This window comes from Leptosomus discolor, chromosome 7 (genome assembly GCF_034619465.1).
Source record: "Leptosomus discolor isolate bLepDis1 chromosome 7, bLepDis1.hap2, whole genome shotgun sequence".
Taxonomy (NCBI): domain Eukaryota; kingdom Metazoa; phylum Chordata; class Aves; order Leptosomiformes; family Leptosomidae; genus Leptosomus; species Leptosomus discolor.
This window is the reverse complement of record NC_141397.1, coordinates 59,561,973-59,584,633: the sequence shown is the minus strand read 5'-3', so window position 1 is coordinate 59,584,633 and position 22,661 is coordinate 59,561,973. Positions and strand designations below refer to the sequence as shown.

Here is a 22,661-nt window from a genome sequence, read left to right as displayed (position 1 = left end):
TCGACTGTTCCAAAGACCATGAAAGACTTTATCAAATACCTTTTACAGTAGAATTCATTTGTGTTACCACAGGGAACAATTGTGATCCTCATATCTAGACAATAATAAAATCTGAAAATGTTTCTCCTCCTCCTCAGATCCACAACATTTTGAAGCTGACGCTTGCCCCAGACTGATCATCATTACTCTCTAGTTTATTCTCCTGGCCATCTCCCTGATCCTTTCTGCCCCTGTCTATTGCTTTTCTGTCTTTCCACTGATTCCTGTTCAGTCAAGTCCAGAGACCAAGGGAAACTCCTATGTACATCACCTGCTGGAGGACTAAGGAGAATTCTGTCCCACGTTAACTCTCAACAAGACATGCTCCAGGCTAGCTTCCCTTCTTGCCTTTCCACCTAGTGCTCGAAATAAAATTTTGGCATAAAAGTCTCAAGAGATTTGAATAATCTCAGTCTCTTTATTTGCATGAGTTTGTGTTTTTAATGTTATAGCTTCAGGGCAGCCAGTGACAGGCTTGAATATTTGACCTCTCCATCTCCAAAATAAACTGTTACTTAGCCATTTAATAAGAAAGGCTTGTGGGGGAAGAAAAAAAAAAAAAGGAAATCCAAAATTTAGGTTACAAATACAATGAAAATCTGTTGATTCCAATTCAAATTGCTTTACAACTTACTGCCCTGTATAGCCCATAAATCTCTTCACTGAAGCTAGCTATTACCCAATAGTTAATTAATTAAGAATAGCCAAACACAGCATTGAGTTATATTCTTGCCTTTTTAGCCTCCTGTCTCTGTCTTAGAGTAAAAACTTGTCCATGGGAGGCAAACCAGAACTTTAGATCACAGCAGATCTGTTCAACTGCAATGGCAAAACAGCTGATGGACCAGCTTAAAACTATAGCTCAGCTCTAGAGTTTGCTTTGAATTTACGTTTACATTGAATTTACCATTTTATTTATCAAAAGTGTATTAAAAAATTGTCTTAGATCTGAAAACAGGCCTAAGACTTTTAGAGTGAAAGTGTAAAATGAATTATCAGTAGCATCTTGGTAATTTTCCACATTGAACCAACTCAGCACTTGAAATGAAGGAGGATGCTATTGTTTGGCGTACCTGTCTTGAATTCGGTTTGTCCTCAGACCTTCCCCAGACCATGTAAATTAGCAGGAGGGCTACTGAGGTTAAGTTCCTGCTATTTACAAGTTTGAGGTTGAGAAAGAAGAGAGAGTACATTTCCCCACTCCTGACAGGGAAAAAAAAAAAAAAAAAAAGAAGTGGATTTTAAGACGTAGTGGGAAAGGTTTAAATTTGTGGAGCATTTTGAATACCCCTAAGGAATAAGCTTCCCTCTTTCCATGACCTACTGTACATTGACTCAGAAGGACAAAGTTGTACTAAGTGCCTTCTGCTCTGGCACCTGTCTGTGTACTCTGTCTTTACTATTTTTCAAGTAATATCCTACTACCTTCGAAATTTGAAATGCAACAAAGCAATGGTCTTCCAAGAGGCAATTGTCTGCATGCCGTTGTGTGCAAGTTTATTAAACTAAATGCAAACACGTAGATCAGGTTTGGGGAGTTATTTTCTGCAGCTAAATTGGTGTGTTTCCAGCAAACGCTGAGAATTTGAAGCTGGAGAATGAGGGATATAAGCCTGTTTGTTAATGCAGTTTCACAGTGAAGGTGTTAGAATTAGCAGAGAAAGAAAGGGAGAGAGAAAATTGTGGAAAAGCTTCATCTATCTCCTTATTGCCTCCTGAGATGGATTGTTCAGAGCTAAAGGAACACTAGACATGAACCAAATCTCCTGCTGTCCTATATAGCTTTTACAATCTCCTTTTTAATAACCCAAACTGCAGGGTAGTCTGACTATTAGACAAGCCGCTCTTTTGAATTCTCTCTACAATGTGTATAGACATGATAAAAAAACAATTCTCATTAAAGCTGCCAATGCCGTTTCAAAAGCAGGTGGTTTTAAATGTTTCCTATACAAAGCAAAATACATTTCTTGTGCATTACACACCGCTTAATAGGGAGTGTAAGATTACGCTGCTATGTTGTGTATAACACTGCATCTTAAATAATAGGATATTGTAAGTCATGCTGGAAATATGTTTAACATGAATATGGAAGATATAATGATATGCACTGAGCAATTTTCAGAAGTGCTGGAACACAGCCTTGTGTGACAACCTCTGAGCTAAAGTAGTTAAAAATAGGATCTGGAATTCGAGATTATACAGTCTCTGATCCTAACTGATTATATTTCTAAGATATTGTTCAGTCAGCATGTGGGTATATGAAAGATAAGATTTCTACTGTCCTATGGGAACATTTATTGTTTGTGTTATGAATTAAGGATGGTGGGGATTGAGTGCATTTGTCATGCGTTTTCATTTTTCACTGAAGTCAGTAGTTTATAAGGAACGCAAGGTTGGTCTGAAGTAAAAATTGTGACATACAGCTCCACCCCTAAACTCTGTGTTCATGCCCTTTTCCAAATCAGTTTTGAAAAACCCCCACTGAGGTCCAGTTGTAGTTCTGTGCAAATTCAGATTTTGCTGTTCAGTGGGAGCAGAATTGGGTCCTTCATTGACGTCAACATTTCAGTCTGTAGGTGTTTTTCATCAGCTACCAGAAACTTGTGGAATGAGAAAACCATATAAAGTATGGTCATTCAGGTTGTCATGAATAAGCATGGTAATTCATGTTATCCTTACAAATATATTCCAGTTGCCACAATGTTTTAATCAGACGTATTTTAAAATGGAAAAAAAAAGATGTTTGTATGTTTTATAATCTGCTTTTAGTGGAATAAAATGCATTTGAGTCTTTAGTATGCCTGTCTACCTTAATTCTACTATCTTCTGCTTTAAGAAATAATTGCTTTCATTTTGATAAATCAACTTGTGCAAACAAGGTGAAAATTGATTATGAGCTGATTAAGTAACGTAAAATATTAACATAAACGCTTACGTGATGTAGCCTGGCAAAAAAATTGCTTATTCTTTAAAAGGTGAATTTAAAAAATGTATTTTCTCTGATTCCTGTTTCTTCTGAAAAATCTCTATAAATTCAGCAAGTGACATTATAGATAATCCAGTAATCAGTGTTTCACCTGCCATTTCATGGACCCATAAACTACTGTAATTTTACTTACATGACTCTAGCAACTATTAATGTATGTAAATAACTTGTGAGACACCTAGTTATCACTCTGCTCATATTAGCTCTTTCATACTAATGATTTATTTTCATTTTCTCCAGGATATAGACCTGCGGCTAACTGGATTTGATTTATAAGAGGGGATTCTGCAGTAAATGGCTGCTCTCTTCATATTGCTGCTATGGAAAACAGAATTGTCAATAGGATGTAGTCTGATAAATAGTGCTGAGTGAAGATGCAGCTTCAATAAGTGTGAAATCAATGGAAGATACTTACCGCATGAAAAGCCTTTTGAGATTTTTCTGACAGGCACCTATTTAGGAAACTTGATCTGTTTCCTCCGGTTGCCCTGTTTTTACACCAGTGGATACAAATCAGATTGCTTCACTGTAGTTACACAACTAATGTGGGACCATGGCCTTTCCAAGATCCATGTGGCTGAACTGTGTATGGAGAGCGATGATAGTCCGCCTGTTACACATGGGATTGAATGCCACTTTTGCTTTTTGTATACTCGGATTTTTGCTTCACGCTGCAGCTGTGTCCTCCCAAAAATTGGATGATACCAACCCAGTGGTGACCACCAACTTTGGCAAGATAAGAGGGATTAAGAAGGAACTTAATAATGAAATTTTGGGGCCCGTTATTCAGTTTCTCGGGGTTCCGTATGCTGCCCCTCCAACAGGGGAGCGCCGCTTCCAACCTCCTGAGCCTCCGTCTCCCTGGGCAGATATCAGAAATACCACTCAGTTTGCTCCAGTGTGCCCCCAGAACATTATAGAAGGCAGGTTGCCTGAAGTCATGCTTCCCGTGTGGTTTACTAATAACTTGGATGTAGTTTCCACCTATGTACAAGATCAGAATGAAGACTGCCTCTATTTAAATATCTATGTCCCAACCGAGGATGGTGAGTTAATAGCAGGCGAAACAGGGAGATCTTTCTATTTTCCTGTTCTACGTTCTAACAATATTAATTCACGTGAACTGGTAGCACGCATGGCTTTCTTTGCATGCCAGCGTATTACATGTGTGCATGCTGCTTTTGTGTGTGTGCATCTGTCCTTGGTTTTGTTTTGAGTGTTTTCTTTCTGTCTACACTCATTTTTTTTCTCCCACAGCACGCGTATTTTTAGGTCAAAGTTGGTACCTAATTCTCATTGCCACCCACTGACTTCTGGGAAGATGCATCAACATCTTATCCATTGCATGTGCAGGCACAACAAGTTGAGAATCTTCCGCACCTAATAAAGCAGGTCATATTTAAGTTAGATAGTGGTGTTGCATGCTCCTACTGTCTGTGATGGAGCTCCATGTTATTTTCTAGTCTTCTATTCATTTTTCAGTCAAAAGAATATCCAAGGAATGTGCCAGAAAACCCGGCAAGAAAATTTGTAGAAAAGGAGGTATGTATAAAGTGGACAAAAAAAAAAAAAAAAAAAAAAAGGGGGAAAGATCAAAACCTTGCAAAGGAAGAACGAGTAATACAGCTGAAAGAGGCTGATTTGCTGATGCTTTGAAGTGAACTGTTAGGGACTGTCTTGTCCTGATGAAGCCAGAAAGGTACTTAAAGAGAGGACCGTGTAAAGCAGATGAGAAGATAACCGTTGTAAAGTTGAACTCAGCTGGACCTGATCGTCTCTCTTGCCCTGTCTCATGCTGACCTTACTGGCAGCTTTTCTGTCTTGGCCTCGTGGTTCAGAGGAGTGTCTGTCACTCGTACGTAGATCCAGTAGGTTCTCTGCGCGTGCATCGGGGGTAGCTCCTGTGCCTGGGGCCTGGTACTGCTGCCATTGAAGCTGCTTGGCACGGCTCCACAGCTCTGTATTCCAGTGGTGTAGCATAATGGCTGTGGTGTACTTCAGCAAAGCAGAGCTGAAAATCTGCGTTGGCTTTCGGTGTGATATACCCTGTTTTCTGGGAACAGTGTTAACCTTCCTGAAACGTAGAGGCGAAACACTTTTTTTCGTTTACACGCTTCTAAAAGTGAGCGTTGATTTCCTTTATTATGTGACTACAGCTCTCTTTGTAAAGCCAAAGATTTCTTAGTAGGGGTGTAGGGAAATGTTAAAATATTGTGACATGGTACTTTGGAAACTAGGCTGTTTTGGAAGCTTTGGAAACTTGGCTTCTACCGTTTTCGTGTTAGATAGTACGGGAGAATTTGCAGATTTCTTTGTGAACATTTGCAAATTCCTGAAGGAATTGATAAGCCATACAGAAGGTATATATATATTTTGGTACTGATTTAAAGTAGGTGTTTGGTACTTGTTTAAAGCACTAATTTTGTACTACTTTACAGATTTGTTTTACATTGAATTATTTTTCTTTATTGTTTCTTTAAAATAATGTGTTATTTAATAACTGGAATACATTTGAATCTAGGATACTTTTTAGGATAAAGAGAGAGTAGTGTGGACATACATGGTTGCCTGTTAGCTGTAATCCATATATTTTATATCAGTTGCTATATATCCCTGTCATTCCAGAACAAATACATTTTAGGAAAGTGTCATAGCAGGAAATTGTTTAGACTGGGGCAGAGTTCAACTCTGTGAACTCTGTATTAGGTTCTTAGGGCAATATCTAGGCATCTAAATGAAGGTGGCCTTGTTTTCCAAGCTTTTTGCTCTTACAGCTCCTACTGACTTAGTTGTAGCTAGTTGTTAATTACTAATTGTTAATCGTAGTGGCTCAGTGTATGCTTTTTTGGATGTCTGAATCCACTTTCAGTGACTTAAGGTGATTTGTTTTTAAAGTGTCAGGCTTTGAAGCAACTTCTCATGTTTTCTATTAGGGATTTTTTTGCTCAGTGCTCTAAAAATGCAGTCATTTAATCTGGATTCCCAAAGTTGGAAACAAAGATAATCAGGGTACTGTGAGCAACGTCACTTCTTCACACATCATTCAAGTTAGAATAACTGCTGTCATTTATATGCATTCAATTAATGTGCAGTGCTGCAGCAGTTATTACGCAGTTCATCAAGCGTGTGTAATTAGCTGAGCAACTTTCACTTCCTATCACCCAGACGCTGATTCACAAAGTCATAAATAAAGATGCAGATCTCCGTCATTGTTCTCAGAAAGCATCTTCTCCTATGAGAGAATATTTAAAAAAAAAAAAAAATCAGAAAAAATAGCAAAAATAAAGGGAGGTAGAGCCCAGAAGATGAGAAAGTCATGTTTATTGTCCTGTGAGCCTGAAGGAGAATAGAGAGTTATTTGAAATTCAGTAGGTACCTTTCCAGCTAAATTGGGTGCACACGCAGCACAATAAAAAGCAGCAGAAGCCTGGCTTCTCTTGTTGACAAGTGCAGAGAGCTCCTGAATACTGTCAGCCTGGGCAGTTGGCACAGCTGTAGTAATCTCTGCTCCCCGAGTAACTCATGCTTTACTCACCCGTGCATAACCTAAGATTACCCTTGGCTCGGATTGCCCCCATACCTAGTAGCAAAGGAATCGTGCAGAACAAAGCTGCAATAGAGTCACAGCATCTTAGCAGCAACGGCAGCTTGGAAAGAACATTGGTTTTGTATGAAAAGAAGAAAGGCCCAATATGCTTTTGCTGGATTTTTACGTTGCAGTCATTTAGTGATGAAAATTAATGGAAAGAGAAAATATGGAAATAAAAGGCAGACTTTTCCACTGTCTTTTTAATCAATAAAGGATGTGTCAATTCAAAGTGACTGAACCAACAACTGTATGTTATCATAGATATTGTTTGATTCTTTCTTATTACAGGAAATAGATTGAATTAGATAAATAAATCAGTATCTATACTTCATTGTCAGCTGAGGGACATGAGAAAATGCAAAGTTTTGAAGAATACAGGGTAATCTGATGAAGCTAGATGCAGAAATGAGAGGAATGCTATCCATGAGTCATGCTGGAGGTTGTAACGAGCTTTATAAGCACCATCACCTGTTGGTGGGATTGGGATATGCACACTGCAGAGACTGCTAAGTGATAGGCTGGAGCTGGGTGAAAAGGAATGAGCCGATACAGTATAATTTTGCTAAATAGGGATGCCTGTATTTCAGTATACTTCATCTGCGATTTACTGATTTGACAGGTAAAGAAAGATCATCTTTTTTCATGTCTTTTCCTTCATGTATGTGAAGGTCAGATTTCATTACAGGTATGTGTACAAGCAGAAACTTCTTTATTTGCTAGAGCTGGCTTTAGAAATATCTGTGTAAAGGAATCTCATTAATTTTGTGGTGTTTTTTTAGAGGCTGGTGTCCATAATTCTAAATTTTAGTAGATTGCAGGTAACACAGTTTTACTGACTGATATTAATTATATTGTTGATTATGTGGTATTTCCTGAATTTCCTGACAAAGTTTTGCATAATTTTTAGGGAATACTTGAATAGTTTTGCACTGTTTGGTGTTTCAGATCTCGTTTTACTTTATAGTCAAAGCACAAATATTTTGCTTGTGAACCAGAATGACAGGGTAACTTACTATCTCTTAGGAGGACTGTACATCCCACTCTCGCTGCATACCTGTGTTTTTTAATACTCTATATTAATTTCTTTGCATTGCAACAGTTTGCACTAGGAATTTCCAGCTTTAATGACAACTACATAAAGAAAATTTGAAAATGATCACTAATGTGATCACTAAAAGAAACCTCAGGTATTGTGTGTTGTGCACTTGGGAGGATAGTATGCCCTTTCTTATGAACCTGCACTAAAGCATTCATATTGCCTGAAGATACCTGAACATGAAGATGTGGTGGTGTAGTTCTTTTAGAGAATATGATATATACTCACTATCATGGGACGAGGCATGTGCAGTTTTGGATACATTAGTATTTGTAGGAGAATTGGGAGTAGAATAAGGAAAGAAATCACTTGATCCTTACTTTTATGTTTAGGAATTATCAGTGGCTAAGAGACCGCCCAACATCAGTGACTTCTTCATATGTGGATTCTGTTTCTTATTCTAGTCGGTGCAGTGAATAAATTTTAAATGCAAAGAATCATGATCTGAACTACCTCATTTGAGAGTGTAGGATTAGACAGCTCTCTTAATATTTATGCCTCCTAATGGGCTACTTGAGTTTCAGAGCAAAGCTCCCAACACCATACTTTGTGCGTTATGGCTCTGGTTACTATGGACGCACAGGAACATATATGCACACATACAAATACATTCTTGGAAATGAAACACAAATCACAGTGCTATGATCTCACCCTGCTTAGATCGTTCATTGTTTTCAGTGGAGATTATGTTACATCAGTTGTGATTTGTAAATGGTGCTGATAACTTTCAGGCTTTTAAGTTAAGCAATATGAAGTATTTTTTACAAATCTAAGCAGAAATGCAAAGAGTCCAATTTAGACTGTTACCCTGCGTTTCTGTTGGGTGTTTGTTCCAACACTCCATTTAACTATCCTAGACTGTGTACTTACGATTAATTTTTGGAAAAAGGGAGTTAATGTAATGTGTGTGGTTCCTGTGGACATCGTTAAATGAAATTCTTTCTGTATACCTGTTTGAGCGCTGAAATCAACCAGAAAAGGACAAGCTGAGACCTGTTTAAAAGTGTATTTCCACTGGCAAGATTTGTTCGTTGATTGTCAGGTTCTTTTTTTCTAAATATGTAATGTAGAAAATAATATCAAAGTAACTGACTTGTAGATGGTTTATTGTCAAAAACGGTTGAAATATTCTTTCTCCATGGCCATGTAAATGAAAAGTATGAAATCTAAGGTGTGAGCCTCCATCATTGCAGACCGAGCTATGTCAAAATACGTTGCATTGCCGGTAGGCTAAAAACATGCTTTTGCAGCCCGTTAGCAGGGCTTGTGGTGACTTGAGAGTGAGTGTCAAAGCCCACAGAGCTAGCTTAGTGCATATTTCGGTGTATATTAACTGTTACAAAGGGTGTATATCTTCACTGGGCCACTTTGAAAATTCATAACGAATTGTTTGCCTGTGGTATATTTGTGTCAGTAGTTGCCTGCACACATTGGAAGCTTTGCCCCCATTCACCCTCGCTGGCTCCTGGCTGAAGAGCCCTCATCCTCATTCTGGCCTCCGGAGGCCAAAATTCATCCCTGCGGTATCAGCAGGCACAAATGTAGTCCGTAATCCTGAACTCCAGTGCTATGCACCAAGGCACCAAGATTGTTCAATTTTTGTGTTCCTTTTTCGAAGCATTGTATTCCTGCTTTTCAGTCCTCGGATACCACTGCAGGATTTCCTATTATATTAGTAATACATAGAAGACGATAATGAAGCAAACATTGCCTTGTACAGACCTTTTCATCCTTTCACAATCTAAAGCTGTTAGTGTCATTTAGCAGCATTTTTCAAAGATGTGCAGTAGGTTTATGTCATATTTGAAATAGAAATAAAATACTTAAACTCTGATGTATTTTCTACGGTCCTCTTTCTGGGTGAGGCAATGCTTGACAACAGAAAACTTTGCAGACTGCATTTTAAGACTCCAGTCATCTTAAATGCCATCAACACTGGCCAAAGTCCTCTGTAAATGTCTGGTTGTTCAGGCTCTGAGCTCTTGCTGACCACACAGTCGTGGTGCTGTCATTGCTCCGTTCGTATACCTTGACAGGGCTTATAGCTCTAACAGGTCATAAATTCTGATCTAATTCCCTTCCTTGTCCATTATTTTACTGCTTGCTTTTCATTTTCTACATCCTCCCACACACAGGCTCTAATACAGTTCTGTTACCCTGATAATGCTAAGTCGGATAAAACTGATTTGTGCTTCTTCCACTGGCCTTTCTCGGGTTGGACCAGTTGTACTCAGTAAACAACTGTGAGATGGTTTTCCTTTCAATCTGCTAGTTTCTAATTTATCATTTAAAGCCAAAATGGAAAAATATTATAAAAAAAAAATAGCCACATACCTATATTTGTACATTTCAGGAGGAACATTTGAGTTAACTAATATGGCTTTTGGCTAACTGCTTTTTCTGCTTGCCTTTTTAGTATTTTTTTTTCTCTGTATGGTATTATTATTATTCCTGTGCTCTTCTCTGCGTTCATGGTCTTCATTTTTTGTTTCCTTATAATACACGTGAATACAAACATTTTTAGTATTCTTTGCATATTTTTCGAAGCTTAAAACATGATGCTTACATTCTTAAGGATCATCTCACTTATAATGTTAATAATCTGCTTATGACTTGAATATTGCTCCAGTATAATTTCTTTTTTTTTTTCCAAATTCTTTTCACTTATAATTCTTTAGCCCTCTTTATTTTTACTTACTTTATGTTGTCACATTTACATGTCTTCTTTACTTCGATATGTATAGTACTGTTAATTATACTCTGCATTCAGAACCCAACTGCTCTAATGAGCTTAACATAAATGAGATTTGTTTTTGGGATATCAAACCATTTCCTTCTATTTTAATATTAACATCTCTTTTTTACTTTCTCATGCTTGTAATAATGAAGATTTATTCCAAAACGAAGCAGCACTGAACAATACAAGGCTAAGGGAAGTGGGACAAAGCTGACTTTAAGCTATGTTTGCACCTATATTCTAACACGTTGCTGGGACCAGAGTGGTCTCTGGCCAGAATCAGAGCCCCCTCAGGGCTGCTCTAAGTGAATGCAGAAATTGCAAGACACGTGGAAATGGCAACAATGCAGGTGCTGCAGCTGATTTTCCCTTCCGGAGTTTTGCGACAGTGTTTTGAAACGTTTCAGCAGCGACAGTAAATCACGTTGCTAATTCCTCTGCTGCGGGAATTCTTTCAGTGTCCCTTTATGCTGTCAGAGCAGTAATCAGAATCTGCCCTGGTAGAGTTTTCTGTATGCGTTTCATTGAGGGTGGCTTTTGCCTTTCCTATCCATGCTAATGGTATAGTAAATACGTGGTAAGTTTAGACTTAGGAATGCGTTTGAAGAGAAGGAAAATTACCTGGCTGAAGAATTTCTGACAAAGCTCTGGAAGGAGTTCCTTTATTGAAGTACCGTTGCCTTGTAAAGTTCTGTCCACTAAGGAGGACGGAGGGAGAATTAAGGCTTCTGCAGGGTTTCTGTGTTAGCAGGAGTATAGCCAGTAGATTCGACCAAAAAGACGCATCTTGGGAGAAGATCATAGCCAGGATGACTGGTAAGCTTTAGCAGCAGCTGTGTTGGAGTGCTGTGCCCTGAAGGAAGGCTCACAGTCCCGCAGCAGCTGTCAGGGACTCCTCTGCACTTGGGCCTTTTCCCAAGTATTTTACGGTGGTCCAGAATCTGTCCCTTTCCATTCCGGAGGAATCAGAATATCCGTTTGTACGCTGTTGTGAGAGCTATTCACATCTTCCTTCTCTCAATGGTAATTTACAATTCAGTGCCTTGTCAAATGCTGAGCTATCACAGGTTTATTAGGTTTGAGCTACATTAATGTCAGTGTTTTTGGATCAGGCCCTGCAGAGGCAAAGTATTGAGGTCTCTTGATATGATTTAGTGTTTGTTTAAATATTTTTTTTATCCTTGAATTATTTTATAATGTGGGGAAAATCATGCATATAGTATACATATAGAGAGAGAGATAATCTAGTAAGGCAAAATCTATAGGAGGCAGCCAGACATTTATTATTTGTATTTGTTTTCTGGAAAGCTTCCATTTATTAAATTTCACCCTTTTTGTAAAGGCCCTCTTTAATTATTAGCTGAAAATCAGGTATTTATGTAATTACCATAATTATATCTACACATCTAGTGTACTTGCAATTATTTCATTAAAAATTGTAGTTATTATACAATTATAGGGGATAATGACGTCCTTGTAACATGTTGCAGAAGCCCTAATTAAATGGTGGCATAAATGAATTGGAAGTGATTTTGAAGTTTTGAATATTGTTTTATCAGAAATATCAGAAGTGATTCATCCACATTATGAACTGGCAGTAAAACCCCTCCAAAGTTATTTTGAGAAAAGATTTCACAGAGCTCATGGAAAAGGATTTGTCTCTATTGCCTTTCTGTCTTTACTTTCTGTTCTCTATATTCTTACACCTAAAAACTGTCTGCAGATTTTTAATGGAGAGGTGCGTTGTGTAAGAAGGAGATTGCACAGCTTGCTGAATCTTTCTAGAAGGCTCAGCCCAGAGCAAATAGGATCTACGTGCAAGCACAGTCTGTACTTAGACATCCTTCTTCTATACAGAGGAAAAACCTATCCAACAGTTGGTTCAAGATGATGAAAAAACTCCACTAAGTATAAGGAGGTTTTCGTTACGTACTGAGTTTTGATGATCTGCTTACATGTTGGAATGTCCAAATAGTGCAACTCCAGGTGTTGGGGAAAGAGAAAAAAAAAAACCTCTTGTAGCACAGATCTGTGGGATGCTCCAAGGACAGGAGATGGACTAAGCAGTGTGGATACAGCGGAACCCTATGGAGTGTCTCTCTTTCTCTCCTCCAGAAGGGATGGGGAGGCAAGGATGACATATGCCAGAATCTAACAAAACCTCAGGATCGCAGATTTCTCATCGTCTTTCATGTCAACCTTCTGTAGTGTACAGATGATCTCTCTTCTCTGCCTTCAGTTAATTTTAAAAGTAATTGAAAATGGCAGTAAGGCATATACAAGTTTTAGGCTTATTTTATCATTCTGGGTTTTTTACGTCTAATATAGTGTGTTCTTAAGTGATGGGTATATAACAGTGTACCTGCATGACCGGCAACTGGGCAGCCACCCTTACCATGACACCCCCCTCGGTTTTGCTTCCAAAGACAGCACCCCGCTGTTGGGCTGAGGCTCTGGGCAGACTGGAGCTATGTACAAACCAGCTGGAGGGGCCTCCCATCTCTCTTGCACCCGGCTGCTTACCTCCCACCTACCAGCTGGGGCCCCTCCTCCAGTCTTTGCTCCCCGTTTTGTCAGGGGAATGACTCATGCACATTCTTCCCAGTTACTTCAGATGTGTTCGGGCAGGTTAGACAAACCTTCTGTTTAATTCACTTAATTCACGTCCGCTCATTTTTTCTCAAGGGGGTCTGGAGAAAAGGCAGGTCTTCTCAGCTCGTTTTTTCTCAAGGATTTGCAGTGTCTCCTCTAATGCAGAATTTTGATGTCCCACAGAAGGATGGAAACAAAGCTTCAAGAGGCAGGAGATCCTGGAGGCAGCAAAAACGTCTTACTGTGCCCCAAGCTAAAGAAAAAGCATCCACTTGTGGCCTGGGGAAGGGCTCCCTGTTTGTACCATCTTGTGTCACGGTTCCTTGCTGAGGCAGCCAACACAAGAACCAATCTGCTTATATGGTTGTGGTGGACTTGCTGCCCTTTAACCAGAAGCTGAGCACCACCGGTGTGGTCAAGCTCCCTTCCAGTGCCCTGGCAGGGATTTTTTTAGTTTCTGACCACACTACTCTTTCCTTTTCAGTCTTTAATATAATAGTGTTAATGTAGTGAACAGACAAACAGAACATACTGTTCACCAGCTGGATCTAGCTGAACCAATGAGAATTTAGTCTCTGAGAATCCTCATTCTCAAAGCAATAGTTTTATCAAGATGGACTCGGTGGTAAGGGAATAAGAAACACACATTTATCTATGTGTATGTGTATACTATACAGTCATAAACAAATTTGAAAGCCCAAAGGAAAGCTAGTACAATTTGTCTTACTTCATTGCAAAATCAATATTGATTCATATGTTTTTGCATTTACTTTAAAGTGACCAAAAAAAAAAAAAATCTGGACTGTTTTAAAACATCTGAACTTAGTTGCTGAAGGCCAGATCTAAGATCCTTACGTGACCCAAAGAGAAGATTTTGCACATTTACCTACGCTGAGACTGCCTTTGTTAATGATAGTGCCCCACGATCTGTGTAGCGCTTTGGATCCATGAAATATTGCTGTAGTTGGCTGGTGTAGAGGCAGGTTTATTTAGGGAAATTTCGCAGAAATCATCAGGCTGTAAACCTCGATTTTGAAATCTTACTCCTTTCCCTGTTTCTCCAGGATGCTAACCTCAGATGAAGCAGCTTTCCATATGAATCAGTTAGCAGCTGTGCTACGTGGAACAGGAAAGAGAATTCAGTTTGTTTTCTACACTTTTCAGTCATTAACTGAGCCATTCGTTAATGACAAATGGATTACTTTTGCTGGAAACAATAACTTTTGAAACAAAAAATAATTGCTATACTTAAGTGCCAAAGCACTTGCAGTTTCTTTTATATGAAGTCTCACATAAAGGAAGAAACAAAAGATGCATCAATTGTCTTTTATTTCAAGTGCCATGAAACTCTTGATTAACTGTCAATTCTTGCAGTGTTGCAGTTCGAGTACTGAAGGTATTACCAGGCCAAAAGCACATTATGATACCAGATCAAGCGAAATGGACGCTTGAGTTTTACAGACGTGGATGATTGCCGAAGAGGTCACAGTAAAACTCCCCCCGCCCTGAATCTGGGCCTGTTAGCAGAAATCCCTCACATCCCCTTCTGTGTTCATCATATTCTGTGTGGTTCACATGTGGAAGAGAACATTGCCCCTTGAACTGTGAAACAGTCATGTGTTTTTGACAGCCTGATTTTGTTTCTTTTCCTGACATCTTTGAAAGATGGCTGCCAAAATGTGGTTAGGCGTGAGAGGGACGTTTGCTTGCAGAGGTGAGCTGGGAGACAGAAGATGAGCAGAAAGCAGCAGTCAAATCTGACAGCAAAGGCAGCTCCTGACACACACATTGAAGCAGGTGTACACTGCCAGGCAGTGTGCAAACCAAGCATAGAAATAGGATTAAAAGGCTTTTTCCCTTTAGGCAAAATAAGACCAAGAAGGAGGCAGTGCACAATTCCACCCTGCAGTTTTTAGTGGCAGAAACTGTTTTTCTCTCCAGAGTTTGCTAACATATATTAGTTGCTGTTTTTCTGCCCCGAGCTTTGACATACTCAAATACAAGCTAGTTTGGCTGAGTATCAGCACAACAAACAAGCAGCAGTCAAACAAGAGAGGAAGAAACAAAGAATTTACCAGAAATGCTCCATATCCCTTCCATGCTTGAGATTTTCACTATGCAAGTGGTCTGGCTGTCATCCCTCTCTGTCCAGCACCTAGACATGTGTTAGAGGACACATCACAACGTAAGTTTGACCTAAAGTAGAGCAAAAGCTAGCCCTTAGTATTGCTCAGTTAAAAATAGATAAACTCATCAGCAAGTTGGATTTTGGCCGGTTGTTTGAATTACGAATATTCTTCTAAATGCTGTCACTTCCTTAAAGAAATACAGCGATTTCTTTTGAATTTTAAGTGACTTTGGATTGAAATTCTGTGTGAGTGATTATCTGGCTCAGTGAATACTGTTGTTATTATTAGCAATTTTGGGTGTTAACCTTTTCACTGCTGAAATCTCTGAGTGCAGCATGACATTGTACTGGCACTCAGGAACTAGAAAGGTTAAGAAGCCATTGAAACACATTCAGGAAATGTCATCGTTTCCAGGCTGATGAAGTGCTAGCCTGGAAGAGAACAAAGAAACGATAATAATAATTACATTTACTTTATGCTTGTGAAGAAGACAGTTTGAAGGAGAGAGGGCCATAGACGGTAGCTCATTTTTGGTTCTGCCCTCATTAGTTATGTCACATTCCTGCTTTACTTCTGTAACTCCAGAAATGTGCTGTTTAAATGGAGCTTGGTTGCAGAGCGATGATTTAACACAAAGCCAAATGTCCCTTTCCAGTCATTCTGGACTTCACTAGCCTTTTCCCATTCCCTCCCTCCTCCCCTGGCTCAGCAGCATCTGGCTCTCTCCCTCTGGTGAACTTGTGTGACTCTATTTCAAGTATAGATTTAGTTATTAAATCTGGAGATAAAGTATGGATCCGTTCCACTAATCAGATACTACAGTGATTAGAGCCATAGAAATACTTGGAGAGATCAATTAGATTAGATTATCAAATCATTATAGCAAACTCTTAAAGGCAAAGCAATAGAAAGTAATCTTGTGTCACTGTATTTCTTTAGAGAGTATTTATAGTCTCTTGTTGTTTGTTTGCCTCTGTTTTGTGTATGTGTGTTAAGACTGCAGTGGCACCAAGCCTCACGCTCAGAACTGGGCTGAAGGACAGAATAAACCAATTTCTACAGTTAAGCTCTCTCTGTGATGCTGGTCATAGGCTAAAACACATTATTGCTTGTACTCTAGGTGAAAAAATGCATGCACACGGAAATCTTACTACATAAAGCAACTGGGCATTTTCTTGGGGGAGCTGATTTCAGATCCCTGGGGTTGGGCCGGAAGCCTTCTGCTCTCTCACCAGCCTTTCATTATCTCTCTTATCTCATTCTGTATTTATTATTTTGAATATGGAATCTTACTTGGACTACTTTTATTGCATAAACCAGTATTATGAGCCTCCACTAGCACATTCAGATAAAGGTTTGTGATTCATTCTTCAGTAGTTTGTTTTCAGGGCTCCTGTGAAAACAGTTTTCAAGTGTATGGTAGCCATTCATGTCAGTCCTAAGCATTGAAGGTGTGTTTTCTACAGACTGCACTGTTGTTCTCTTAACATGTGTATATGTGTGTATATATATATATGAGCTTTTCTTTATTAATATATATTTTGGTAAGTACTCCAGCTAATGCTAATATACTGTTTTCATGAGAGAATTGGCAGAATAGTGTACATCAAAGGCAACAACTACTGTATTTTCATTTGACTTGTTCAGCCTATTAGGTTGTTAAATTTTGCATAGAAAATCATTAGCATGTTTAATTTGGGACGAAAGCTCTTGGAAGAGGAGTTGTGGACGTAAATCAATCAGTGAGGAGTCTGTCATACAGTATTACAAGAGCAGCTAGAGCTCTGAAATATCATGAAATATTTTACCGTATTATTAACTGTAAATGCAAAGAGGTGAAATAACTGCAGGATTATCACTGGCTTAGGAGTTAACAAAGAAGCTTCTGATGGTTTTCCCTAATATGAAAATCTAGAGCAAGATTGTATCATGTTCTTTTCGCACTGAATGCTGGCACAGAATTCTGTACAGGTTTGAATTTGCAGTATACCCGCTCTTTTTTTCCATGGGGATGAAGGCTGTCCGAATCAGGCTTGACATAACACAGTTCACAGGTTGTTTCTTCTACTTTCTCTAAAACCAGTTCAAGCACTGTTGGATCGCATGTTGCAACTGTTACGAACGTTGCTATCTACTTCAGAATTAGCTGAAGTTGAAAAAGCGACAGAAAAACATGCAGTGCCTTTTCACCATCTTTATTGGGAGCATGTGACCTGACATTCTGGCAATTTAGAAACAGTTACCTGGGATTAAATAAATTCAGACGGGTTTGGATTTTGACCAATTAAAGTCAAAGAGGAAAGGTCAGGAATCAACACCAAAATAGAACAAATATTAACTAAATATTCCATCGTACAGCAGCTAATCAGGGCTTTTGTGTGCCCTGCTGTGCCAATATCTATTCAGAAGCTAGTCATTATGTCTCTGTTCTAAAAGAGAGCTAATTTTGAAGACTTCACTGCACTAAAATCAAGTAATTTCCTGCCTTTTTTTGCTGTGTTTTTATGATGTTTTGACTGATTAAACATTCAGTGCTAGACACAGTGGCTTCTGGTTTTGTCCCTGCACTTTTCAGGTTCAAATTTCTTTCAGTGCAGTTGCTATTCCTTGGTGCCAAAGTACTTGATTGCCTTAATAAACTGGGATATTTAGCGGCAAAACTACCATAAGTGTCAGGATTACGTTCTCGATTATTTTGAAGCACAAAAATCCATAAAGTCTTTTCCTTTGTGCTCCAGTCGAAAGCACCTGTACCCATTTGCACTCAGTGGGTAAATTCATGGCCACATAAAAGTCAATCATGAAATTCAAATCAAGTTTTACAAGACCAGGCCCAATTTCCCATCTCCAAAAGATGAACACACATAAGCTTAGAGATAGATACAGGGGATTTGAATGTTTGGTTGACTTTGAAAAGTTTGCCTAAGATACATAAATATCTTTTCCCTTTCTTTGTTCTTTTTTTCTCCCATCTTATTTTCTTGAAATAATCTCATACCTGCCTTGTATCGTGGCCTCTACTATAGTAACAAATCTATTTTATCTTTCTCTTTCTTTTCTATCTTTTACGTTTTTCTGTCTTTTACTTTTTTCTGTTTCCTGCTCTCATAGTCTCATTGTATCTGTTTTGTCTTTATTTCATGTTTCCACCTTTCTTTTTTTTTTTTTTTTTTAATCCTTTTAGAAACATTTACTACCTCTTTAAGGCTACAAAATCATGAGCTATTCATTTGTCACTATATCCTTTATTTTTTGCCTTTGCATTGAAGATGGAGAAACTAGGACAAAAGAGTGGACTTCTGCAAAGTCACCCGCAGAGAGGAAAAGAGACTGTGTATCATTGTGGAGCTGAGATTAAAACATCCCATTCTTTTTATCTCATGTTTATTTTTTTGGGGCTGGGCTGTTTATGATGCTCCTGGGCTGCTTTTATGGTTCATGTAGCTGAAGCAATGCTTCTTATCTTTAATTCCTGCACAACTTCATCCTGATCTTTCCTAAGTGCAAGTATTTGTCAGTCAGTTACCTCCCATAGGGGTGAGAATCACGTCTTGTCTTAGCCCATGAAATATTTTCTGCCTCCCACTTGTCTTGCTGCCTTACAGCCTCCAAACAGGGAAAAAGAAAGGGTTGCTGCAGCTTTTATTAATTATTTATGTGCTGTTATCAAACATTCCTAGAGTGCCATAAATTTACAGGCTTTAGTACAAACTTGGAGAAAACAAGTTCCCTGCTCTAGAGAATTTACACTGAAGGAAAGACAACAGAGGTGAAGATATAAAGGCAGTGGTTGTAGTAAAGTAGTGCAGCATACAGAAGCTTTGATAAGAAGGGATTGCCATAATACATGGTGTGAAGGAGAAGGCGAGCAAGAGTGCTCGGGTGCGTGCACAGAGTGCCCGAAGAGGAGAAAGAGGCAGCAGTAAAAGCCAGTAACAAATAACGTGCAGGGATTACAAGGAAAGCAAAAGGATTGACCTGATTTGTGTGTTTACCACTCAGCGTCTTAGTGGTGCTCTTTCAGCTCCTGAATATAATCATTTAACTCAACGGGTGGCAGAGGTAAGTGCATGTTTCAAATGGAGACCGACATGATCGAACCGGTCTCTCTTTCCACCATGGCTGGTTCATGGGTGAGCCAGTTAGTGGTTGTTCCCAAAAGCCATACGAGCCAATGGGAAATGGCCCCATCAGAGGAATTTATGACACGTTCAGCCCCTAGCACAGGGCCGCCTTTGGGCCAGTGAGAGTAGCCACCGTGTTTGTGTCCCTCCCAGATGCAGCAGTGTGATGGCAAAGTGCTGCATCGGATGCCCACTGAGGCTGTTTGTGAACTCGGTCCCTAACCTCGTGTAGAGCCATTATAATTTTCTCCTTTTTTTTTTCCTAGTACGATTTTATTTTTAGATGCATGCAAGGATGAGCACAAAGAGTGAAAGTGTATATAAACAACACAGAGTAGGCTAGACTTAGCTTACAGCAATCCACAGATGCTGACATTATTTCCCAGTGACTGTGTTACAGTATTAGGCATTGCGTGGCCGTGTACGTTGTACGGTAGCGTGCTGTTGTCCCATGTGGTACAACTGCTGCTATGGAGATCACTTGAAATAACCGAATATTAAACACATAATCTATGATGAGTAATCAGCCATAGCATAAAAAAATACATGTTAACACCATATAAATTGTTGCCTAGAAAAAAACAGGATGTCTGGGTGCAATACCGTCTCACCTTGTTCCCCTTGGTGCAAAGGGCTGCTCTAAATCACTTCTGGCCGTGTTACTTGGGCATTACTTCTTTTCTGATCAAATGCTGTTCGTTGTACTGAAGAGCTGCGGAGTCTATTCAGAGACTCAGTCCGCACGTATTTAAGGCCCTCGCTTAAGCACGCTCCTAAGGAGAGCAGTGGTGGAACATGGGGCTTAGGCAGGGGTAATTTGAGGTAGGCATTAACTGAAACTTGCCTGGTGGTGACAGTGCCATTTACTGTTATAGGAGCAGGTCTTGTCCCATAGTTTGCTGAAACAAGAAGGGTGACTCCTAGGGACCATGAAGCCCCTGGATGTTGCTTTGACACTTTAAAGTAGTTGTATAATGTTATTATAAAAGAGGCATAATTGTAGTCACTGTATGAATTCAGAGCAAGGTGAATATTTGTACGGTTGTATGATTTTTACCTTGAGCCAAAAAGACATCGCTGTTGACCTTCTCTGCTTGCAGTTGCATCTATTTGCTTGTTTACTGTAACTTTCTTTTCACCAACTTCGAGAGGGAATATTTTAAGATACAGGAGCAGAGTGCACGCATCTAAGTCTGTGGACAAAAAGATCAGCCAAACATTATATAGGGCAATGAATACATAATCAGCAACTTTGTACTTGCCTGTTATAACAAAATAGCATTAAAGAACAGAACATTTGACTGTAATGTAAGTTGCAGTTACTTCCTTGCCAGGGCAGCAATCCTCTTGAGGCTGTCATCTATTGCAACTTGAGCGATTGCTAATTGCTTTTATGAAAGCAGCAGCTTTCAATTGAATTTTTAGTGTGTCACCTGGACAGCTTCATATTTGCATGTAGTTAGAAAGGCATTCATGCAATGCTGAAAAAAATTAGGAAACAATCCTACAAAACTTAGATTAACATTGGAATTGTGGCATTAAACACGCTGAAGCTGCAGGACAAACTGTATTGTACCTATCACGCTTTCCATTCGGAAAAGTGGGAAAAATGCAGTGTTTCGCTCACTGCGAGCACTGCCCGCACCTCCTTTTCATCTGCGGGGTTTGCATGTGGCACCGGTGAAGTGCTGTTTCACGGAGCAAGCGCGTACTGTTTGTTAGCCGCTTCTGGTGCGAGACTTCACAGATCCAGCAACACGCCCGACGTGCGGACTGTTCAAGCAGGTGTTAAGTGCTTCGTGGTTTTATAGGAAGAGCTGATGTCCCCGACAGCTGACTTTACTGATAGTAGAGAGGGCCTTAACGACACATCTGGGGTTCACCTTGAGCTTTGCGAAAATTCAGATTTGGATCCAGACTGTCTGGCTTGAGCCAATGCCTCCTTCAGAGACAAGATAATTAAAATGACTTTTATGTCTTTCTTGGAGTCATCGTGTCATTTGTTCTGGCAGCAGATGTGACAAAATTATTGTACTTATTTTAAGTTTTCTATGTTATCTTAATGGCCCAGAACTTTTTTTAAAGGAGGTTTAGATTGTGTGGAATACAGTGACAACGGCATTAACGCCAGCGTTTCTACGAGCACGGCTTTTCAATATCCATACTCATTTTATGGGCTGTGGTAGGCAGGGTTGAATTGCTTTATTGTTTTGCTCTCTTTTAGTGAATCAGAGTAATTCCTCACAGTAATAAAACAGAGACCTGAATTGGCAAAAATCTGATCCCTAATTGACCGTATCTTGCTGCCAGTCTGATGTAATCCAGATTCTGACGTGATCTTGCCCTCCTTTCTCATGAATAGTGAAAGAACACTCACTCTCATTGATTAAAAAACTTAGTTTTCTTAAAAAAAAAGGTGGGGCAGGGAGGTTTAAAAAAAGAGAGAGAATCTTTTTCAGACATTTTACACTTAGGGAATATGTTTTATTGGTTTCCACAATTAAAATTGCTTCCAATCTTTAAATTTAATATGTTGCTCATATGACTCTGCATTCTTGGATACATCTGTGTCTTTGTGCATATGGTGGTGCCTATAGCAGTAAAATTCGTCTCCAAGTGCAGTATAGCAGCTAAAAACTCTGGTACCTAGCAGTTTCAGGAGGCAGATGTTGATTTTCTTTCTCTCTCTTTTTTTTTTTTTTTTTTTTTAAGCAGGAAGAAAGAAACAGTGTTATATATTTTTAACAAAATGGTATTCAGATTAAATAATTATAAGACAGACTTGTAGTAACCTACTGATTAATTTGTGCTTGGGAGTTACCCTTGTGGTAGCTGAAATCATTTGTAAAATGGTGATAGAGAAAATACATGTTGTTTATTAAAGAACCATTGCTAGATGAAATTAAGATGAATTTTTAGGTATTGTAAATTAAAGCAATATAAACATAAAGGCTAAGAGTACATTTTATGGATTTTCAGTCCTATTAATATTCATTAAACTGCAATTCTTCAGATTTCTGTATCACAGATACTCTGTCAGGCAGTAACATAGGGTTGTCTGAGACGAAAATTAACTTGGACCCGACTGAAATCAAAGTGAACCGATTTCTTAATTTTCATTCCTCAGACTCACAGAAATGCATAAAGTAGAAAAGTCAGAAAAACATAATAATTAGATATGAAATGTCCTTGCTACATCATGGATAGTTGTAGGAATAAAGATGTGCAAAGTTCTTACAAAAAAAAAAGAAAACAGAGAAAACCCCTATGTAAGCCTGTATTACTATAAAAATGGGGTAGTGGTGCAACATTGAGGATTACCATCCAGCCGCCAGAAGTGTTTCTGTCAAGTGGTATCAGTCTTCTTGT

At 39.0% G+C, this 22,661-nt stretch overlaps 1 protein-coding gene across 7 annotated transcripts in view; it reads left to right on the top strand.

The window, feature by feature from the left end:
- The first annotated feature begins 3,578 nt into the window (after positions 1–3,578).
- NLGN1 (neuroligin 1) overlaps positions 3,579–22,661 on the top strand; it is a 309,065-nt gene continuing 289,982 nt past the window's right edge. For 3 of the 7 annotated variants that reach the window (XM_086468697.1, XM_086468695.1, XM_086468694.1), the window contains exons 1-2: positions 3,579–4,071; positions 4,508–4,567. In XM_086468697.1, coding sequence (XP_086324823.1) covers positions 3,579–4,071; positions 4,508–4,567 — 553 coding nt within the window. The remainder of the gene's footprint in view (positions 4,072–4,507; positions 4,568–22,661) is intronic. The other 4 variants (XM_086468699.1, XM_086468698.1, XM_086468696.1 and 1 more) reach the window with 2 other exon arrangements.